This window comes from Oncorhynchus kisutch, linkage group LG14 (assembly GCF_002021735.2).
Source record: "Oncorhynchus kisutch isolate 150728-3 linkage group LG14, Okis_V2, whole genome shotgun sequence".
Taxonomy (NCBI): Eukaryota; Metazoa; Chordata; class Actinopteri; order Salmoniformes; family Salmonidae; genus Oncorhynchus; species Oncorhynchus kisutch.
The window spans coordinates 50,036,335-50,057,625 of record NC_034187.2 but is presented as its reverse complement, the minus strand read 5'-3'; the positions used below and the strand labels follow the sequence as shown (position 1 = coordinate 50,057,625).

Genomic DNA, 21,291 nt, shown 5'->3' with positions numbered 1-21,291 from the left:
ATTGACAGCCCGATTTGCCTGAATCATGCTTTCCAGCCCGCATTGGATGACGTGGTGTTTTCACAGTGGAGGGAGAAGGGGCTCACAACAATTGGTAATCTATACATAGATGGTCAGTTAGCTTCATTTCAACAACTATATTCTGCAGGAGTCATCATGTGACCACTTTCTCCTTACGGCTATTCTTCAACATAAATGCGTAAAAAGACGCCACAATGCTGTAGACACCTTGGGGAATACAAAGAAAGCGTAAGCTCATTCGTAGCCCATTCACAGCCATGTAAGGAGTCTTTGGCATGCAGCGCTTTCAAAATATGGGGCACTTCCTGATTGGATTTTTATCTGGGTTTCGCCTGTAACATCAGTTCTGTTGCACTCACAGACAATATCTTTGTAGTTTTGGAAACGTTAGAGTGTTTTCTATCCAAAGCTGTCAATTATATGCATAGTCGAGCATCTTGTCGTGACAAAATTTCCCGTTTAAAACGTGAACGTTTTTTATCCAAAAATGAAATACCGCCCCCAGAGTTCCAAGAGGTTTAAGCACAAAAAACAGGGAGGTACTACTTGAACTTGTCCAAGAAAAAACCCTTGTTTTGCAATGGTGGGCCTGAATAAACACGATCCTGGCAAATCAGGAACAGGACAACTGGTTCCAAATACTCTAAAGCTTAACATTTTCTTTGCAGAGAGACCGCATAGGAAAAACCTACTGTATGGCTAGTTGGGCTTTCACTGCCAATTTCCTTTCAGAGCAATCATTAACGAGAGGAAACCATTCAACAGTAGTTTGGCGTAGTCCAGAGACATACCAATGTCCAGCAGTACAGCGTCCACAACGGCAGAGTGAGAGAAAGGAGCGTACTCTGGAAAGATGACCAGGCCGTAGATCAGCTGAAGAGTGAAGGTAGTGAAGTTAAAAGCATTGGTCAATTGATAGCATTGTTGTAACAGAACCTTATTCAACATCAACTGACAACTAAGTACATATGGGGACTATTAAAACAAACTATATACACTGCTCAAAAAAATTAAGGGAACACTAAAATAACACATCCTAGATCTGAATGAATGAAATATTCTTATTAAATACTTTTTTTTACATAGTTGAATGTGCTGACAAAAAAAAATCACACAAAAATTATCAATGGAAATCAAATTTATCAACCCATGGAGGTCTGGATTTGGAATCACTCAAAATTAAAGTGGAAAACCACACTTCAGGCTGATCCAACTTTGATATAATGTCCTTAAAACAAGTCAAAATGAGGCTCAGTAGTGTGTGTGGCGTCCAGGTGCCTGTATGACCTCACCACAACGCCTGGGCATGCTCCTGATGAAGTGGCGGATGGTCTCCTGAGGGATCTCCTCCCAGACTAAAGCATCCGCCAACTCCTGGACAGTCTGTTGTGCAACGCCACGTTGGTGGATGGAGCGAGACATGATGTCCCAGATGTGCTCAATTGGATTCAGGTCTGGGGAATGGGCGGGCCAGTCCATAGCATCAATGCCTTCCTCTTCCAGACACATGAGGTCTAGCATTGCATATGGTCTCACAAGGGGCCTGAGGATCTCATCTCGGTACCTAATGGCAGTCAGGCTACCTCTGGCGAGCACATGGAGGGCTGTGCGCCCCCCAAAGAAATGCCACCCCACACCATGACTGACCCACCGCCAAACCGGTCATGCTGGAGGATGTTGCAGGCAGCAGAACGTTCTCCACGGCGTCTCCAGACTGTCACATGTGCTCAGTGTGAACCTGCTTTCATCTGTGAAGAGCACAGGGCACCAGTGGCGAATTTGCCAATCTTGGTGTTCTCTGGCAAATGCCAAACGTCCTGCACGGTGTTGGGCTGTAAAGCACAACCCCCACCTGTGGACGTCAGGCCCTCATACCACCTTCATGGAGTCTGTTTCTGACCGTTTGAGCAGACACATGCACATTTGTGGCCTGCTGGAGGTCATTTTGCAGGGCTCTGGCAGTGCTCCTCCTGCTGCTCCTTGCACAAAGGCCGAGGTAGCGGTCCTGCTGCTGGGTTGTTGCCCTCCTACGGCCTGCTCCACGTCTCCTGATGTACCTGCCTGTCTCCTGGTAGCGCCTCCATGCTCTGGACACTGCGCTGACACAGCAAACCTTCTTGCCACAGCTTGCATTGATGTGCCATCCTGGATGAGCTGCACTACCTGAGCCACTTGTGTGGGTTGTAGACTCCGTCTCATGCTACCACTAGAGTGAAAGCACCGCCAGCATTCAAAAGTGACCAAAACATCAGCCAGGAAGCATAGGAACTGAGAAGTGGTCTGTAGTCACCACCTGCAGAACCAGTCCTTTATTGGGGGTGTCTTGCTAATTGCCTATAATTTCCACCTGTTGTCTATTCCAATTGCACAACAGCATGTGGAATTTATTGTCCATCAGTGTTGCTTCCTAAGTGGACAGTTTGATTTCACAGAAGTGTGATTGACTTGGAGTTACATTGTGTTATTTAAGTGTTCCCTTTAATTTTTTGAGCAGTGTACTTAAAGTAATGTTGCCCTCATTCCTCTAAATCAAGCACTATTGGCAAGTGAATGCATACAACTGCCAAAATAATGGAAACACTTGAGTAAATGAGGGATACAAAGTACATTTGTGCCATTATTTATATTTTGTTGGTGGCCCACTTATTAGGCATGTACAAATCACTGCGTGTGGCTTTGCATTTAACAGAAGCACACCTCTTTAAAGACAACCGGGTATGAGAAGGGCACCTCCATCCTGAAGGTCTTCAAGGTGTTGTCCGGGGATCTCTGCTCCTGAACATTGAAGCCTCTGGCGTTGCACTCTACAACAGTTAGCACCGTGGTGGGAAAGGTGATGTTCAGCAGCTCCACATCAAGGTTGAAGGTCCCCAACTCAAGCACAAACACTGCCTGCTCAGGAACTGTGTCTAAGGGTGTGTCTGTTCAATGGCAAACAAAGGAAAACATTGTGCAATGCGGTACAATGGAAGTTGAAAATGGACATTTGTTATTGGATAAGTCCGGGTATTGCCTCCCCGTTTCAGTACATTTTCTTCTGTTTTGTGCCTAATGAACAACCCAGGCATCCCAAATTACCATAGGCACTATTTAACTAAACCAGACTCACAGTTGCGAACTTGTGGAGGCCTGGCCATCGGAGGTGTTGTGATAGGGAAGAGGACTTTGTAGCTGATGTCCTCATGTGCGACCTCCTCGATCCACAGAAACTCAAGCATGGACTCAATGGTGTAAGTGACAAAGTACTGGTCATCCTGAATATGGCTCTGTAAGGGAGACGAGTGATGCAGTCAGGCTGAAATACACAATTGGAGTGCAAAAACAGGTCAATGTTCCATATAAGCCAGAAAGTTAAATACAATTATTCTACCTTTTGTCTTTTAGCCGCTCGTAATTTCAGACAAAATATCAAAAGGAAAGTATTGTTTACCAGACTTTAGAGTGCTGGTAGGTATATGGTTGTCAACTTGCATTTCTGGCGGTGTGCATTTTCAAAACAACTGACACGCAAAGTAAACACTTGCACAATATGTAAACAGCAGCCGAGTGTTGCTTGCATTCAGTTGACAGTGGCAAAGCTACCGGCTCCCTAAAAAGTCAGGTAAACAATACTTTAGTGTGGATATTTGGTCTCAAATATCCACAGCGGCTAAAGGACAAACTGCAAAGACAAGCTGTAGAGTATGTTTAAGTGTCATTTTATGCAACATTCACACAATTTTGCAATCCATTGTATATTAGCCTGATTAAGCAAATAATTGCTCAATAAGAAACATTTTACACAAGACATTTCTAGGAGTTTACCCATGAGAGATGGCAAAGGGTTACTGCAAAGCACTGACAACTGCTGCAGTAAAAAAGGCTCTACAAATTAGATTTAGAAATGAAACAGGAACATTTTACTCATCCAGACCTTGAAGTAGCCGCCAACCGCCCCCACTGGAATTTCAACAATAATATGAGCCTCTGTGACTAAAACCGAGTAGTTTCTGGCAGCCATTTCCTCAGTGTCCAGCCTCTTAGCGTCAATTCCCATGTACACCTCCAACATGGTGAAGGCATCAGAGGAGAAAAGTGGGTGATGTTTGGGCATGTACCAGGTGATCACTTCTGGAGTAAAGGCCACTGCCTCTGCAGTGAAACAAGAAGCCAAGTGCACATCATAACAGAACATTTTGCAACTGAAAACAAATGTGCCATTATTTGGAAAAAGTTCACCCCAAAACATTTCCCAACTGAACACTACATAACACAAATGAAAGTCTTGTCTAGAGCCAATTAAGAACTGGGTTTAAAGGATCTTAAATTATTTCACACTCAACCTGGTGTTGGACAAAAAGCCGTGGCATCTATTCGAGTAACCAGCCACTTCTGCTCAAAGAAGGTTGAGGTTGAGAGCACCCGCATCGGAACCCCAGCTACCTGTTCAGGGGGCAACCACACCAGGGCCGTGTTCAGTAGGGCAAACCGTATTAACAATATGTTGCAGAGTTCAGGTAGGGCCACCATTTCCAAATGTTTGCTCTACTGAACATGACCCATTTCATGGAGGATGTGGAGAAAGTCAGCTTACATTCTGGAGGTATATCTCCTCTGCATTATGAGGGCTTCTTAACACCAGCCGTGTGGGAGTGTTGGCTATTGCATAGCCCTTTCTTTGGACCTCATCCACATTCATGACCTTCTTGCTAGGACTAAAGACGACTGCTGTCATTTTGTATCCTGAAGCAACAGCCTGTCTCAGGAAATAGAAATATGAATTAAACAAAACTGTCAACAAACGCACATTTTGTTTAGCGCCATCCTGTCATGTTGTAGTGAAACTGAAATATGGCTACCTCAGCTCTTCTCCGGAAGTTGGCGCTCCTTGCTTTCGGGCTCCAGTGGGCTGTTCTGGGACGGTTTGGATGTCTGGAAGTCAATTTTATAGATAACTTTGACACCTTCGGGAAACAGAAGATACTCTACAGGAATGACAGAGTCCATCCAAATCATCTTGGCTCCTGGAGCTCCTGGAGCTACAATAATCTTTTAGCCAGTACACTGGGAAGCGTTGGAGTCAACATGGGCCAGCATCCCTGTGGAACGCTTTCTACTCCTTGTTGAGTCCATGCTCCGACAAATTCAGGCTGTTCTGAGGGCAAAAAGGGTGTGCGATGTGTGAGTGAGACCAGTGGACTTAATAGGCTGAGTGAATGTGAAGCGGATGTTGTCATCCTTCTTTTTAAAAAGGTTGACAAAGTCATCCTTAGAGAGGGAGTGGGAGTGGGTGCACTAACAGTGTTTAACATGACTTTTGAGTGAATACCTCATCTCTGTACATCACACAAATAATTATCTGTAAGGGAATGAACCCGGGTCTGTAGTAACGCCTCTGGCACTGTGATGCAGTGCCTTAGATCGCTACGCTACTCGGGAGCCCCCCCCTAACTTTTCTGATTAAAGACTGTAAATACTGTGATCATAATTTAGGAAATTTATTCCAAAGTACTCCCACACATAATAGAGAGTTATATGTGATTGTGTAGAAATGTAAGCAAGGTTTCTAGTTGATGATCCCTGCTGTGAGGGTTTCCTCTGTAGGCTCCATCGGTAATCATTGTATGTTACCAACTGCACAAATATCATAACTGCATATTAAACAAATATTACATTTTTATTATCACACCTAAAAACACAAAATACAAAACATACATAATATACCTACATACTGTATGTATACTATACATTAATACATCATTTCAAACATTGCAAACAATTAGCTAGCCACTCTTTTATATTAACAGAAACATTGACATATACAGTAAAACGTAGGTCCTTCCAGCTCATTCAGTAGCCTTGCTCTAGGTTTGAGTCCAGGTAGTTAGCGATGTCATCATAGTCACCCTCTGAGGAGGATTGGTTGGGGTCAGGAGAGTTCAGGTGGCCCTCCTCCTCATAATCACCACTGTTCCCATCAGCCACTCCTGGGTGACAAACCATGAAAAACAGAATACAGTGTCAGAAAATAGAGTAACATCCCAAATCCCTTATTGTCAAAATAGAGAAGAGGAGAAAAGAGATAAGAGAAGAGATGAGAAGAAAGAACAGCTTGTTACCCTGGTCATGTGAATGGGTTTGATCAGGGTTCCTTGAAGGTATCAGGTGGTTATTTGCATTGTGGGTAACTGGAGGTTGCCATGGATCTATTCCTTCTGGGAGAGAAAAATAAAGGTACAGCTTGAATAGAAAATTAACTAAGCAATTGAAACATTAGCACAGTGACTTGTTTGCAGTGCTGTCTGCTCCTATTGCATCCATAGGGACTGGCATTTTTCCAGGTCAGGTCCCATAAAGTTAGGAAAAAGTCAGGGACATACCTGATGTCACTAGATTCTCTACATCTTTGCCTGTGTTTTCATAGCATTCCTCGGAGGAGGTGCTGGAAGAATCAAAGGAGTCCACTGCAGGAGAAGTAAACACAAATCATCATATAGGTATCAGTCTGGGGAGGATGTATCAGTCTGGGGAGGAGGTATCAGTCTGGGGAGGAGGTATCTGTCTGAGGAGGACGTATCAGTCTGGGGGGGAGGTACATTGTCTCATGCTTTTCACTGAATTGTTGATTCTTGAGTTCAAAAGGTGACCCTCTGGGAAGGTGACTGACGAGCAACCCTAGTTGCTAGGGGAGAAGGAAGGGGTGGGAAACATGGTTTCCAGGAGTAGGGGGGGGGATTGGATGGAGACATGTTGGCTGGGTGGGTTTGGGGGAATGGGATGGGATGTGAGGTTGGGGGTATAAGCCCATTATTCATTTTTATACTGAATTTATTATTCCTTAAACTCTATGAATTTCTTACTGTTATTTTGATTTTGGTTAGCAGCCTACTTGTACATGTTTAATAAACTTAAACATTGAATGGTATTGAAAGATTAGTGGAATCTGTGTGGGTAGCTGGACAGGTAGGATGACTGACAGTGAAGGTGAACAGGTGGTCACGTGTCAGGTGACAGAGGAATGGATGAGATTGAGGCAGGAATTCCTTTAACCATAAAGTGGTATATTTACTGAGTAGTGTGGATTCATGGATGCACAGAACTTCTGGATCAGATGGAGTCAAGGAAGAGAAAGCTGCGAGATCAGGCAATGGCAATTTCCTCCTTTTATGGAGTTGAGATCTGTCGGACCTTTCCACCTGACCTAATTAAAGTGCCCCTGGCCCAGCTGAGTAAATGGCAGTGAATTAAAGGATTATTCCACCAACTCCATGGGCCTTTTCTACAGCCACCCCGGAAATGTGTTAAATTCCACACTCCTTAAAAAAGGCTCATTGCTCCCCGTCCTCTGTCATCTCAGGGAGAGGAATTAGTCGGGCAACTGGCCGGATATATGTCCGGTTCTTCACCTGGATCTCCACTGATCTAACACGACCATCGGTCCCAGGCATGGTCTTAGTAATACGGCCCACCGGCCAGGAGGCTCGAGGCAGCTGAGGGTCCACCATCATTACTACTTGGCCAGTTTCCAGGCTGGCCATTTCTCTCCGCCATTTCCCTCTGTGCTGTAGACTTGGTAGGTAAATCCTGAATGACGGCCACTCGTTCTCTGGTTGGGACAAGAATGGTAGTCCCAAGCTCCAGCGATGGGGTTGAGCCAGTTCCTGAAAGGTATTACCTCTAGTAATGTCATCAGCAGGATTGTTTATGCTATCAACATACCTCCAGTCCTGGACTTCTGTTAGGTCTTGGATTATCGGAATGCGAGTTCCGACGAACACCTTATAACTGCAGGACTCCGACTTGAGCCAGGTCAATACAGTGGTCGAATCACTCCAGTAGATGACCCTTTGGATTGGCAAGGTGAGCTTGGCTCGCAAAGTAGAGGCAAACTGAGCTCCGGAAAGGGCAGCACTGAGTTCCAGCCTAGGCATTGACAACTGCTTCTTGGGTGCGACCCTGGACCTGGCCATGACAAAGGAAACATGGGTGTGGCCTGCCTTATCCTCCATAGGAAACCGCCCCATAAGCTCGCTCCGAAGCGTCACAGAACACATGCAGTTCCAGGCATGATCCCAGTTGGTCAGCACAGGATGGTACATAACATCTTGGCATTTGGACATCAGAGAGCTCCGTTAACTCCGTTTCCCAACAGATCCATCATTCCACTAGGTCAGCCGGGTGGATTGGTTCATCCCAGTCCCTCTTGGTCTGCCACAGGTCCTGGACTAAGACTTTGGCCCGTGTTGTGTATGGCAGGATATACCCAAGGGGGTCGTATTGACTGGCCAGGGTCCGTTAGATGGTGCGCAGAGTGGGGGTTTCGGTACTCGGGGATGAGCGGTGCTTATACCCCAGGGTATCCGGTATGCAGCTCCATCTCAGTCCTAGAGTGGGCTCTTCCGGGTTAGCACCAGACTGCGTTAGCCATAGTTCACTGCTACTGGACCTAGCTTGTGGCGGGAGGTGCTGGATAACTTCCGCTAGGTTACTAGCCCACTGTCGGACCTCAAATCCCCCTTTGGACAGGAGATTCCATACTTTATCAAGGAGTGCTTTCGCTTCAGCCGTGGATGGGATGCTCTGTAAGCAGTTATCCACATAGAAGGCATTTTCCACTGAATCCAATACTTCTGGGTCACTGTCTGGATGCTCCCGTGCATGTCTCTGCGAGATTCAAGCCATCTGCCGTGAAGGCATTGGTGATGTTATAGGCCACGTCCCTGTTTCCTGAAGGTGAAATGCTAAAGGTTACAGCAGAGACTTTCATTTGGATAACATCATGTCACACCTTTCTGAGATTAAGGGTCTCGGAGGTCCCCTCCAGGTTAGCTGACGGGTGGCCGCCGTGAGAATGATTGTTCTTTCTGACCCATCATCTAGAACGGCGAATGTATCAATGCTTCTCCCTTCACTTTGCAGAGTGACCTTGACCACCTTCAACATGACCCTTGGAGACCAGTTCTGCTGGTCAAGGTACAGCTCCTTTGCAGCTCCTACCATGAGCATACTCTGCTCCTTCTGTGCTTGGGGAATTAGATCATGCAACACGGTGAGATGGATTTCTTTACAGCGGTTGCAGGGTTTCCTCAATTTGCAGGCACACTTGTAGCATCGCTCGCCTGAAGTGATCCAGGCCTTCAATTGAGTTTGAGTGAGCTTTTTTACTCTGGGGCATGAGCCAAAGAAGTGCCCCTTACTATTGCAATATGGGCAGTAAGGCTGGAATTTGATGTTCTTGCTCTTGAGAGGGGTCTTCTTCCCGGGTTCCTCCCCGGCCTCACTATTTAAGTCCATGGTAGTGGGATTTGGCCTTTTCTGTCCCTCCTGACTCTCCAATGCCATTTCCAAAAGGACAAATTCACTCTCCTTTCCGTCTTCAAAGTATGGCAGTTTGGGTCTGGGAATTCCATAGGCTGAGGCTACTAGAAGTTTTATAATGTTGGCTCCCTCTTCTGGTTGCGTGAAGGATAAACCCGGGACTTCTGATGAGCCCACTGTGGCCTCATTGGGCCGGTCCCCTACTGTCCCAGACCCACCATTTGTGGCAGCCGGAATTGGGCGAGAGCCCTCCGACCTGTTGTTTGAGGACTGGCCTGGCCCTGGACGAAAGGAACAATTTGCCTTGGTTGGTAATTGGCGGAAAGGCGAAGGAGTGATGCTTTGTCCAGATGGAGGAATGCTAACTTGTGTCACTGGCATAGAGGGCGTTGGCGGAGTGGCCTGTCTCCCGTGCTCCGTGTTGGCTGTTGACCCCAGAGCCTCCGGGGACTGTGTGCCATGCTGTACCAGAGGGGCAGATTGGGAAAGAAAGGCAGACAGGTCAGGTCCATGTGGAGGGGTGGTCACGTCAACTCCCTGTTCGTTCCTCTCCAGGAAGGAAGAGACCATCCGTGCCTCCTCCAATTCCCTTCTGGCTTGACGGTGCCGTCGCTGCTGTGCCAGGTCCTTGGCAATGAATTCCATTTCCTGTAGAGCTCTACGGGCCTGCACATCCAATTGGTGACATCGTTCGTCAGCCTGTCGTTCCTCCTCAATCTGACGCTCAATTTCCTCGAAAGCTAATAGTTTCATCCTCTCTTGTAGGACAGCGGTCTGGTAATCGCTGAGGGCTAGTGAATGGCGGCTGCCATGGCCACTTCCAAAGGGGTATCCACTGGTCGAACTCCCACTCCGTCTAGAGTGCTTCGGCGATTTCCCATTAGTTAAGGGGTGAGCGGAGCCTGCCTCTGGAAGCTGGTCGACCTGTTCAGTGGGAGTTACCTCCTCCATAGGTTCTTCATGTAGACCACTTTCCTGCTCCAAAGCAGTTTCCGGTCCTTGGCTCAGAGGGGATGGTTGATGGCTGAAACGTATAGTTGATCCATCAACACTTTGAGCTCTGGTGGGCTTGCCCTTTGATGTCGGAAACTCGACCACATAATCCTTAAGATAACCAGGTGCTTGCCTGGTTCTTCTGGTGCTGCTGGTGGTTGAGGATGAAGCCTTTGTTGCTTTAGGCTTAGCTCCTGGATATTTCCTTTGTTCCAAGACCTTTCCTTCAGCTGCTCTCTCCTCCCCTCTTCTTCCTTCCAGTGGAGACAATTCTTCCCTCTCCGCCTCCATTTCCTTTTCACCTGTTCAGTCATCATCCAGCTTGAAGGACCATTGAAAGATTAGCTGGACAGGTAGGATGACTGACAGTGAAGGTAAACAGGTGGTCACGGGTCAGGTGACAGAGATTGAGATTGAGGCAGGAATTCCTTTAACCATAAAGTGGTATATTTACTGAGTAGTGTGGATTCATGGACGCACAGAACTTCTGGATCAGATGGAGTCAAGGAAGAGAAAGCAGCGAGATCAGGTGATGGCAATTTCCTCCTTTTATGGAGTTGAGATCTGTCGGACCTTTCCACCTGACCTAATTAAAGCACCCCTGACCCAGCTGAGTAAATGGCAATGAATTAAAGGATTATTCCACCAACTCCATGGGCCTTTTCTACAGGTATAATGTACCTTTAACCCCCCTATCAAAAAATTGACATAACAAATAAAACAAATAAAAAGTGACCCTCACCACTTGGGGGCCCTATATTGCATCCTGGATCTTGGTCAACAATGCCTCCTATGAAAACGGTATGGTTGTCTCCTGCATGTGCTACAGACGTCACATTGCTGGTGAATAACTCACATTTAAAACTTATTTGCTATCAAATGTTGTGCATTTGTGTCTGTCATGTAGGACAGGCATTGAGACCGTTATTGGAGTGCACCACTAAATATGGACTCACCTTCCTCAGATAGACTGTCCAGAGCTGTAACCCTCATAAAAGGGTTCCTGGTATCTTGTTTGTACCGTATAGAATCTGAATTACAAGTGAGAGTTAAGATATATTAGCTACACAACAGTGGAGGCTGCTGAGAGGATAACGGCTGATAATAATGGCTGGACCAGCGCAAATGGAATGGCATCAAACACATAGCCGACATGTATTTGATACCATTCCACTCATTCCGCTCCAGCCATTACCACAAGCCCATCATCCCCACCAACCTCCTGTGCTACACAAATATGAGTAGTGTAGTCCAAAATGATTGTGTATTTTGGAGTCTTGATTAGCCCTTCTGAAGTGCAATGCTTAGTTAAAGTGTGTAAGAATTAAATGTGATTTGGGAGAAAAAAATACACTGTTTACTCTGAAAGGTGGTCATATGCACAGCTGCCTCGGTGCTTAGATCACACTGCTCATAGTCTGTATCCACTGAGGTGCTGTCCACACTACTCTGGGTCCACTGATATCTGGGATTTGATGGGACTGCAAAGCAAAACAAGAGAGAAATGAAACAATGTTCACTATCTTTACAGAGAGTTACCAAAAATGTTATACAAATCAAAACATATTTGATAATATGTGGCAATGTGGGTCTAGATGAAGTAGTAGCTCTGTACAGAGGAAAACAGGGTCAAAGAGGCATGTTCTAATTCACTAACCATCATTTTCTGTTGGGCTGCTGGTTGTGACCTTGATGAGATTCACAGAGTCCCGGTAGTCGTTGTCATGCTCAGTTGACGTTTGCAGGTTAGCATGTCGGTGCTGGACTAAGAGAGCTATGGACAGTAAAAACACATGCTGTAATATTAGAGTATCAGCTTCTATCCAATCCAAAATGATCTATATTGGATTATATAGGTGATTCTACAGAAATGATGCAAATTGCAGTCCCACGCCAAAATAACTATTTAAAAAAGGACTATATATATATATATATACATATATACATATATAAAACGTTTTGGGGCAGAAATGCCTTCTCGAACATGTGAACTTTCATGTGCCTCTGTAAATACGGATACAATTGTTAAATGAGCCTAGTTGGTTTAGCCCCAGAAAAAGTCAGCAGCCTTCCCGCTAGCCATGATTGGCTGAGATAATTAGTGGGCTGGACATGCCAAGAGAGGAGTTCGGACTGGTCTGCCATGTAGCGTGCTTCTGTCTATAAAATGAGCTGGTCAGTATGTGTAGGTAATCCTTTCTACCATGGCTTTTTTGAAAGATATCACATAGTAGAACTGCACAAGTGTGGCTTTCCACTTTCTGGAGGACAGAGTTTTGAAATCAGTGTACTTAGAGTTTGGATAGCTAAGAAGATGGAGAAAATTCTGGCGTTTGATCGCAAATATGCAGACGGAGTTGAAAACAGAACACACAGAAGGCTGTTGTATAAAATATCTGTCAAACTAAGGGCAAACATGTAATCCGTGACAAAGAGGGAGAAGCGCCCATCCGTGCATACGGGTAAGACAGTCTAGCTCGCTACATTTTCAGATATTAAACATTTCTAATTTAGTCAGAAAGTTGTTTTCATTTCAAGTTAAAGTGTTCTGTTAGGTAGCTAGCTAATGTTAGCTGGCTGGCTAGCTAGCAAACGTTACTTGTATGATCTCTGTAGTAATATTATTTGTATCTCAGAGCCATTTGCATTGCTAGTCATAGCCAATGTTAGTTAGTTAACATTGAACCTGGTTGGTTAGCTACCTGCAGATTCATGCAGGGTAGTAACGTTATGAGTTGGGATTATGATTCATTATTTAGCTAGCTAGCTACATGTCTAAGCAAAAGACTCCACTATGCAAGTAACTATTTCAATAGAACATTTATGATGTCACTGCAACAACTGTTGATAGACGTAGCTGGTAAATTCACTCTGGCTATCTACTCTGTTTTCAGAGCACTTTTGTCTGAGTGTGCCAGAGCGCAGAATAACTGACGTATTTACGAACGCTCAACACATATTGAATATGGCCGGTGTCAGTAAAGGTTGGCAAAAGAGCGTAATTAAATTGTTGCCAGCAGCACAGTTGCAGTCACCAATGGATAACATAAAAACATCCTAACAGCTCTGCTAGGGCGAGTAAAATAGTCAGAGTGAGTTGTTCTCTCATTTGTGTCTGGAAGTAGATAGCAAGCTAGCCAACATTACCCAGTTAGCTTGGGTGCTTGACTGCTGCTGTTAGGTCAGAATGCTCGCATCAGCCCTACTCTTCAGCGAAAGAGTCCAGTGTGCACTCTGAACTCTCTGAAAGCAAAGTGCTCTGACAATGCCCAGAGCACACCCTTTCACTCAATATTAAATTTACGAACACACCCGTAGTATAAACGAGCTTTTAGTCTTGAAATATTTTGTTGTTTAGTACATAGCCTCACATGTGAAACCTTAAAAAGATGGGTGGGGTTAAAGTTTAAGAGGGTGTGAACAACGCTGAATGTGGGTGTAGACAAAGAAGAGCTCTCCAGTAGGTACCAAAACATTCAAAGGCCATTTTCTCAAAAGTGAAGTAACAAGTTAATCAACTTTCAAAGCAGAATTACTTTCCAATTGTTCCTCAACTGTGGTGTAGGATATATAATTTTCCAGCTCTGAGTCTCTACTTTTATCCAATGTAAAAACTGTTGCTACATAAGACCGAATCGAGCCAGTTGGTCACATATATCAAATATGCAATACAAACAAAGTGTGTGAGTAGTACTGTATATATGTCTATCATACATATGTTGTAAGAAATGTGCGCTGGTTTGGGAAAAATAGGATACAAATTAGATATTTTTTCCAATCCCCAATTTGCACCACTTCTGTAGAATAACCCATTTACAAAGCTATATTACAGTATGAACTGCCAGATACATGGACATATGATGCATGGAGATCACTGAATGTATGTGGCAGTTTGGGACCAACCATCTCTCCTCCTGTAGTGGCAGCAAAGCAGAGCGTTTGTGACCAGAGCCATGAGCAAAAGGAAGGAAAGGGAGATGCACCCCAGCAGCTCTAGGGACATGGAGAATGGGAAGCCATCATTTGAAACACTGACTGTAGTCACTGGGCCTAGGAAGTAAACAAAATACAGGAACAAAATACAATTTTACACACATTTGATCTTGAATATATTACATTCTCAAAAGCCTGAATAGTTTTGTCAATCTTAAAATTCAGACTCAGGTTTAACTTTTTCACCTGGCCTCCTGCTTAATACTGTTGTAGTTGCTTCTGTTGTAACTGGAAGATATCGTCCATGTGATCCTGTGAGAAAAAGTACAGTAGAAAATATTTGTTTCTGCTTCAAGTATCACATGTCCTTCAGTGGTTTGTCAGAGTCTCTCTGAAAAACCTAAATTGTGCTCACTGTATACATTAATGAAATATTTATTTAATGCACAAATAATCTCACTTACCACTACAAATAAGTCCAGCCGCTTTAGAGTCAGCGCACAATATTGTCTTGTTGGCATACTCCTTACACTGCCAAAGGTCTGTGTGATTTGGAAAGCATTGGTAGTACCACAGGGTACTATCATTGTGAGTGAAAGGGGGTATGAAAGCTAGAAAATGAACTGGCTCCCCACAGCCCAACATGGAACACACCATTGAGGCTTCCTCCTTCCCCCAGCAGGTATCACACACTGTCCCCCATGATCCATTACGGTGGATCTCCACTTTACCAGAACAGCGGTCCACACCTCCGGTCAGCCTCACTGCCTTCAGCTCTGTAAAGGAGGCAGAGAAAAGAGGGACCATGAAGATCTTTAGATGAATAAAGAGAAGTTGGTGCAATCTGGCCTGTTAGTAGGTTTAATAATGTTTGTAGTGTGTATGAAACATCAGGGTGACAGTTACCTGAGCATACCACCCCAGCATCCTCCTTGTGCCCACAGTCATGGCTTTCATCTGACGCTGGGCACTGCCACAGGTTTTCCTCTTTGCCAGTACATTTCAGTTCATCCAGGTAGATGGGATCCTTGCCCTGAGGGAAGGCACCACCCTGCCCTGTCACACTCAAAGCATACCCACAGCCAAGCTGGGCACATACCACATCAGCGTCCCTCAAGTCCCACTCATCGTCACACACCGTGCCCCACTGCTTCCCCTCTCTCCACAGCTCTACACGTCCAGCACAGCGGTGCTCGCCACCAGCCAGCCTCACAGCCTGATGCTCTACAACCACAGACACAAGTACTGTATATGAGTTTCAATAAACATGATTTGCTCTACTCAACCCCTAGAGTTAGGGTTAGTGTGCAACTCACGTGATTCAGCTTGAAAAACTATGTGATGTAATGCATATGGTACATTTGTAGAAAATAACAGACTGTATGATCAACAATATAAAGTATCCTATTATAATTTTAAATGTGTTTTGTGAAATGAGAGCATATGATGAAATGCCTGTCTATTCAAACCGTGTCTTACCACAAACGACATCGGACACCATTGTGCAATTAATCCTCACAACATGGGAACAGTTCCGAAGACGATATTCATGGTAGGTGCAGTTTGTGAGGCAGGTACTGTTGGGTGGTGCGCTGGTCTCATTAAGACTGTAGACTCCACCACAGCCAAGTTCCATACAGATCTGATGGGCTACTTGGTCTCTGGACTCTGCAGTGAATGTGACTGAAGTCCATATCTCATCTCTAAGGATCCTGGGACTCCAGGAGCATGCATTGGATTGTTGAGTTATATAGGGCTCAGCTGTGAATGAGACATTTTAAGTGAATGAAGTCTAACTATTAAACGATATCACTAAATTAAATCGCAATGGTATAAGAGTGGGGAGGGATTGAATGATTCCATATGTAGGCTGTATTTGTAACATAATGGATGGTCATACTTTATAGAGAGAAAACGTTATGGGTATTGATGTGCAGAATGCAGGAACATTTAAGATCTTGATGAGTGGGTGAAATAGTTTTACAACATAGCACTGTAATTTAGTGCCTATCAAACTCTTGGTTGGAATGCACCTGCAAAGTTCAAACACAGCAGCAAAGCCTTAACCACCTCCACATCCTGTTTGACATTCTTTTGACACTGAACAAAAACATTCATACGGAGAGCACACAATGGGGTTTATAACCAAGCACAAGTGGTTTCAAACTCTGCACCAAGCTTTATTAATGCTCTGAGAACTGGATAATTTGGGGTGGTCTGGTCATGATGCATGAGAGTGTCTGTGAATGATGGAGTAATATGACATGTGAAACTCAAAAAGCCAGCAGTAATGAATGGAGATATTTTTGTATAAGTGTGTGTGGCTTTGTCAGAAATACAAATAAATATAGCAACTCACTTTGATACTTATTAAGCTCTGATTGTGATGCATTTTTTCCAGTTTGAGAGGAGTCATCTTTATATGCTGAAAGAAAGTTGAAAAATGGCACATCCCTTTAGATCACAGATATAGCAATGACATGCACCATTATTTTATTGGTTAGAGTGTCAATGCTATTGTGACCTCCTTTGACCACATGGACTTCCCACATGGAAGACTTTCAAACTAACCAGTTGACCAAGCACTATCCTTTGTTGTTAATCCAGCATGTGAGATGCATGTGAAATGTGGTAAGATGACTTGAGCCATAAAGCCCTGTGGCCTAACCACCTGCTTACTGTACAAAGTAGTTAGTGGTAGTAGTTTATTATATTTTCCATGTAGGCTGTACAGTGTTTATTATTACATTAAAAGTAAAACAAAAATAAGGGTTATCCAGCTAGCACATTTGGTTCCTTGGAAGTTGTGGGAACATGTGTTATTGGTTTCCCATTGGTTTTGAGAACAAAGACATGAGTTTCATGACCGGGAAAACATTTTTTAAAACATTCTGAGAACGGAAATGTACATTTAGCCTGTTCTGGGAACGTTGGATTTGAGGTTTTATTAAAGTTCTGAGAACAAAAATTATAGGTCATTTGAAGGTAATTAAATAAAGTTCTAATCTAAGAACATATTTTGATAAGACTTTTAATAACACTGCTAGCTTAGTTTGGGTTAACTCCCAGCACAGATCAAAATGATTTTGCTTTGTCATTAATCATGCAAACATTTTTTTAAATTATTGTGGCAAACCAAATACCTTTTGTTCTCTAGTCATGTAATTTAGTCCACTGTGCCACCAGGATGGAGCGAGCATGCCATGTTGTTTTTAACTCATACAAAGTGGTTAATTTTAGTCTATTCAAACATACCACATTTAAGTAGAACCATGAGGAAACCTGCAGAAAATGTTATGCTGAAGTACTGAAATTCCCACAGAATAAGCATATGGTTATCAGAACATTATGTGTGAGCTGAGATAATTCCTTCACTGCTATTGTTATTCAAATAGATAATATGTGTGCCTTTTTTGCCTTATGTAAAAAGTGTAATACATAAAATCCAAAAGGTGTTTCAAATCCTTAGCCGTGGACTGGTTAGCATCTGTCTAGTACTCTTCACATGAATAAACAAATGTTATCTTCACTTATCGGGTGTGACAGAATCAAGGTTACTTTTACTGTAAATATTAAACAAGTAAATCAAAGAGAATAGTTCATAAAGAAATTATTGTGTAGAGTGGCATCTATTACCTTGACAAGATTGAAGCGTTTGGAGGATTAAAATGAGTTTCACCAAATTCATAGTGTATTTGTCTATTCAGACACACTATTGGAAAATAAAACAATGAAAACAGGAAAATGTAAGTTTCCCTTGATATCTAGCTCTGATCACTGCATACATAACCCCAAACTGTGTGAAAAATGTCATCCGGAGCGCTCTTTTCTGTGCCTGTACAATGCGTGGTTTCCTCTCTTGTTCCTCTGGCATAGGCCATCAATTCACATTTCCTCTATAACACCAAATAGCTAGTGTGTGCTCACATAGGCCTACTCACAACATATGAAATATGTCAAGAAACTAAGAACACCTGATTGGGTCTGTCACTAAAAGACCAGTCCAGTCCAAGTTCATTATTAGAACATAGTCAAATATTTTAAATCTCATTTTAAATTCATTATTTTTGTTTTGTTTGATTAACCTGAATTTAGTTGGTTAGAATTTGATTGACCCTGCCAACAGTCATAGTTGTTTGTCATCAGAAATGTAATGTGGGCGGGAAATTAATGTAGAGAATTCATGATTCAAAAACTGTATATCATGGTAGTCAACAATAGTACAGTAAGTAGCCTGTACTGTCTAAAAAGGGCTTCAGTTTTTTTTTATACCCTTACCCGAGGTAGAACGAAATACAACCATCTCTAATGCCTCTAATTTATTACATTGATTGTTGAGAGGAAAAAAAAAATACTGAAAAAGTAGTTTTATTGATAGATACTGTGACACCCCCTAAACTCAAAACTTCCAGAATAATGTCGGGCTGAAGGCGGGGTGGGCCACATTATCACGTTTCAGCGAAGACCCAGATGCAGACAATGTCGAAGTAACAAAAGTTTATTACTAGAACAGGGGCAGGCAAAATGACAGGACAAGGGCATGCAGAGGTCAATATTCCAGATCAGCAACAGACAAACGGAGAACACAGGTATACAGTGCCTTGCAAAGTACTCATCTCTCTTGGCGTTTTTCCTGTGTTGTTGCATTACAACCTGTAATTGAAATTGATTTTTATTTGGATTTCATATAATGGACAAAATAGTCCAAATTGGTGAGTTGAAGTGAAAAAAAATTACTGGTTTAAAAATGCAAAAAAATGTAAAGATCTGGTGCAACCAATTACCTTCAGATGTCACATAATTAGTTAAAAACGACATGGCCCCACACGTACCTCTAGGGGTACCATCCCCCACTGCTCAACTGACACAGTGGCGCACAGAACGCAAAAATTTTCTTAGAAATATTTAACCTCCACACATTATTAACAAGTCCAATAGCTCAAATGAAAGATAAACACCTTGTTCATCTAGCCAGCAAGTCAGATTTCTAAAATGTTTTACGGCGAAAACATAGCACATATTTATGTCAAACCACCACCAAAAGATAGGCTAATTTACATAGCCATTTTGTAGAACAATAGATGCAATCACAAAAGCAGGATTAAAAGAAAAATAATTCACTAACCTTTTGAAAATCTTCATCAGATGACAGGAATAGGACATGTTATACAGTACATTTATGTTTTTTTCAATAATATGCCATTTATATCCATAAATCACGGTTTACATTGAACGTCATGTTCAGAAAATGCTACTACAATGTCCGGAGAAATTATGATAACTCTGCCAGATAACAGAAATACACATCATAAACGTTGACTATATATACATGTTCTACATATAGTTAGAAAGATACACTTCTTAATAAAACAGCTGTGTTACATTTATTTTTAACGTTACAGAATTCGTTCACTTGTCAATAATATGAGACGGCGCTCATAGATTAGCAATATGGCTTCGCTATTTCGGAGTCCACAGAAACACATAATAACCACATAAATATTCCCTTACCTTTGCCGTTGTTCGATCAGAAGTCGTGGAAGAAGTCATGTGTATCTTTGGGTTATCAAACGCGACTAATTTCGGCTGAAAAGCACTCAAAAATCTATGGGTTGCGCATCAAAACTTCAAAATTACATATTATATGTCGACTAAACTGGTCAAACTAAGTTCAGATTCGAGCTAAAACATGTTATAATCATATATAAAAATCCTTAGCTCGAAAGGACAAGCCTATATCGTTTGGTGGATCTTAGAACAAAGAGAGAAAAGGCAGAGGCGCGCACATATTATTGCGTGACCCGAGGGTTTCGTCCCCGCCAAAGGGTGAGGGAGCGCGCAATCTTCACAATGAAGCGCCCCATTGAAAGAGGACATCGCGCTGAAGAGATAGAAACTGTTCCCAGATCTGTAGCTGGTTGGGAAGGGTGGGGGCGATGACGTCAAAGTTGGGCCAACTTTTCTGATGACAGAAAGAGTTTGGAAGAATGGCTGCCCTGTGAGTTCTGCTTTACATAGAGACATAATTTGAACGGTTTTAGAAGCTTTAGAGTGTTTTCTATTCAAAAATATTTATTATATGCATATATTAGCAATTTTTTACAGATTTTTTGTCAGTTTACTATGGGCACGCATTCCTCCGAAGGGGGCAGTATTCTGCCATAGCCTTAACAGGTTTTAAATAAAGTCCACCTGTGTGCAATCTAAGTGTCACATGATCAGTCATATGACCTCAGTATATATACACATCTGTTCTGAAAGGCCCCAAAGTCTGCAACACCACTAAGCAAGGGGCACCACCAAGCAAGTGGCAATATGAAGACAGAGGAGCTCTCCAAACAGGGACAAAGTGGTGCAGAAGTACAGATCAGGGTTGGGTTATAAAAAAATAGCAGAAACTTTGAACATCCCACGGAGCACCATTAAATCCATTATTAAAAAATGTAAGGAATATGGCACCACAACAAACCTGCCAAGAGAGGGCAGCCCACCAAAACTCACAGACCAGGCAAGGAGGGCATTAATCAGAGAGGCAACAAAAGAGACTAAAGATAACCCTGAAAGAGCTGCAAAGATACACAATGGAGATTGGAGTATCTGTCCATAAGCCCACTTTAAGCCGTACACTCTACACAGCTGGGATTTACGGAAGAGTGGCCAGAAAAAAAACATTGTTTTTACCAAAATGCATGTGGGAGACTCCCCAAACATTTTATTTGATTTATTTCACCTTTTATTTAACCAGGTAGGCTAGTTGAGAACAAGTTCTCATTTGCAACTGCGACCTGGCCAAGATAAAGCATAGCAGTGCGAACAGACAACACAGAGTTACACATGGAGTAAACAATTAACAAGTCAATAACACAGTAGAAAAAAAGAGAGTCTATATACATTGTGTGCAAAAGGCATGAGGAGGTAGGCGAATAATTACAATTTTGCAGATTAACACTGGAGTGATAAATTATCAGATGGTCATGTATAGGTAGAGATATTGGTGTGCAAAAGAGCAGAAAAGTAAATAAATATAAACAGTATGGGGATGAGGTA

At 43.1% G+C, this 21,291-nt stretch overlaps 2 protein-coding genes across 7 annotated transcripts; both read right to left on the bottom strand.

Moving 5' to 3' along the window:
- Positions 1-732: 732 nt before the first annotated feature.
- Positions 733-4,864, bottom strand: LOC109904477 (uncharacterized). The gene is made up of 7 exons (XM_020501710.2): positions 4,860-4,864; positions 4,595-4,756; positions 4,344-4,443; positions 3,935-4,152; positions 3,131-3,287; positions 2,719-2,942; positions 733-894 (listed from the first exon to the last, which is right to left on the bottom strand). Exons 2-7 carry the CDS (start codon positions 4,733-4,735, stop codon positions 733-735), a joined length of 1,002 nt encoding a protein of 333 aa, XP_020357299.2. The 5' UTR covers positions 4,736-4,756; positions 4,860-4,864.
- A 794-nt stretch (positions 4,865-5,658) lies between these two features.
- On the bottom strand, positions 5,659-18,165 carry LOC109903770 (T-cell differentiation antigen CD6). Of its 6 annotated transcripts, none has more exons than XM_031788503.1 (14): positions 17,881-18,079; positions 16,604-16,669; positions 15,724-16,005; positions 15,151-15,468; positions 14,709-15,020; positions 14,491-14,556; positions 14,215-14,361; positions 11,969-12,085; positions 11,673-11,792; positions 11,268-11,342; positions 11,054-11,134; positions 6,381-6,464; positions 6,120-6,212; positions 5,659-5,987 (listed from the first exon to the last, which is right to left on the bottom strand). In XM_031788503.1, exons 1-14 carry the CDS (start codon positions 17,930-17,932, stop codon positions 5,851-5,853), a joined length of 1,950 nt encoding a protein of 649 aa, XP_031644363.1. In that variant the 5' UTR covers positions 17,933-18,079; the 3' UTR covers positions 5,659-5,850. The 6 variants fall into 6 exon arrangements, with proteins under 6 accessions (XP_031644363.1, XP_031644362.1, XP_020356288.1 ...); XM_031788502.1 differs by having other exon boundaries at positions 6,120-6,215; positions 17,881-18,077; XM_020500699.2 differs by lacking the exon at positions 11,054-11,134 and having other exon boundaries at positions 6,120-6,215; positions 17,881-18,165.
- Between the last annotated feature and the right edge of the window lie 3,126 nt (positions 18,166-21,291).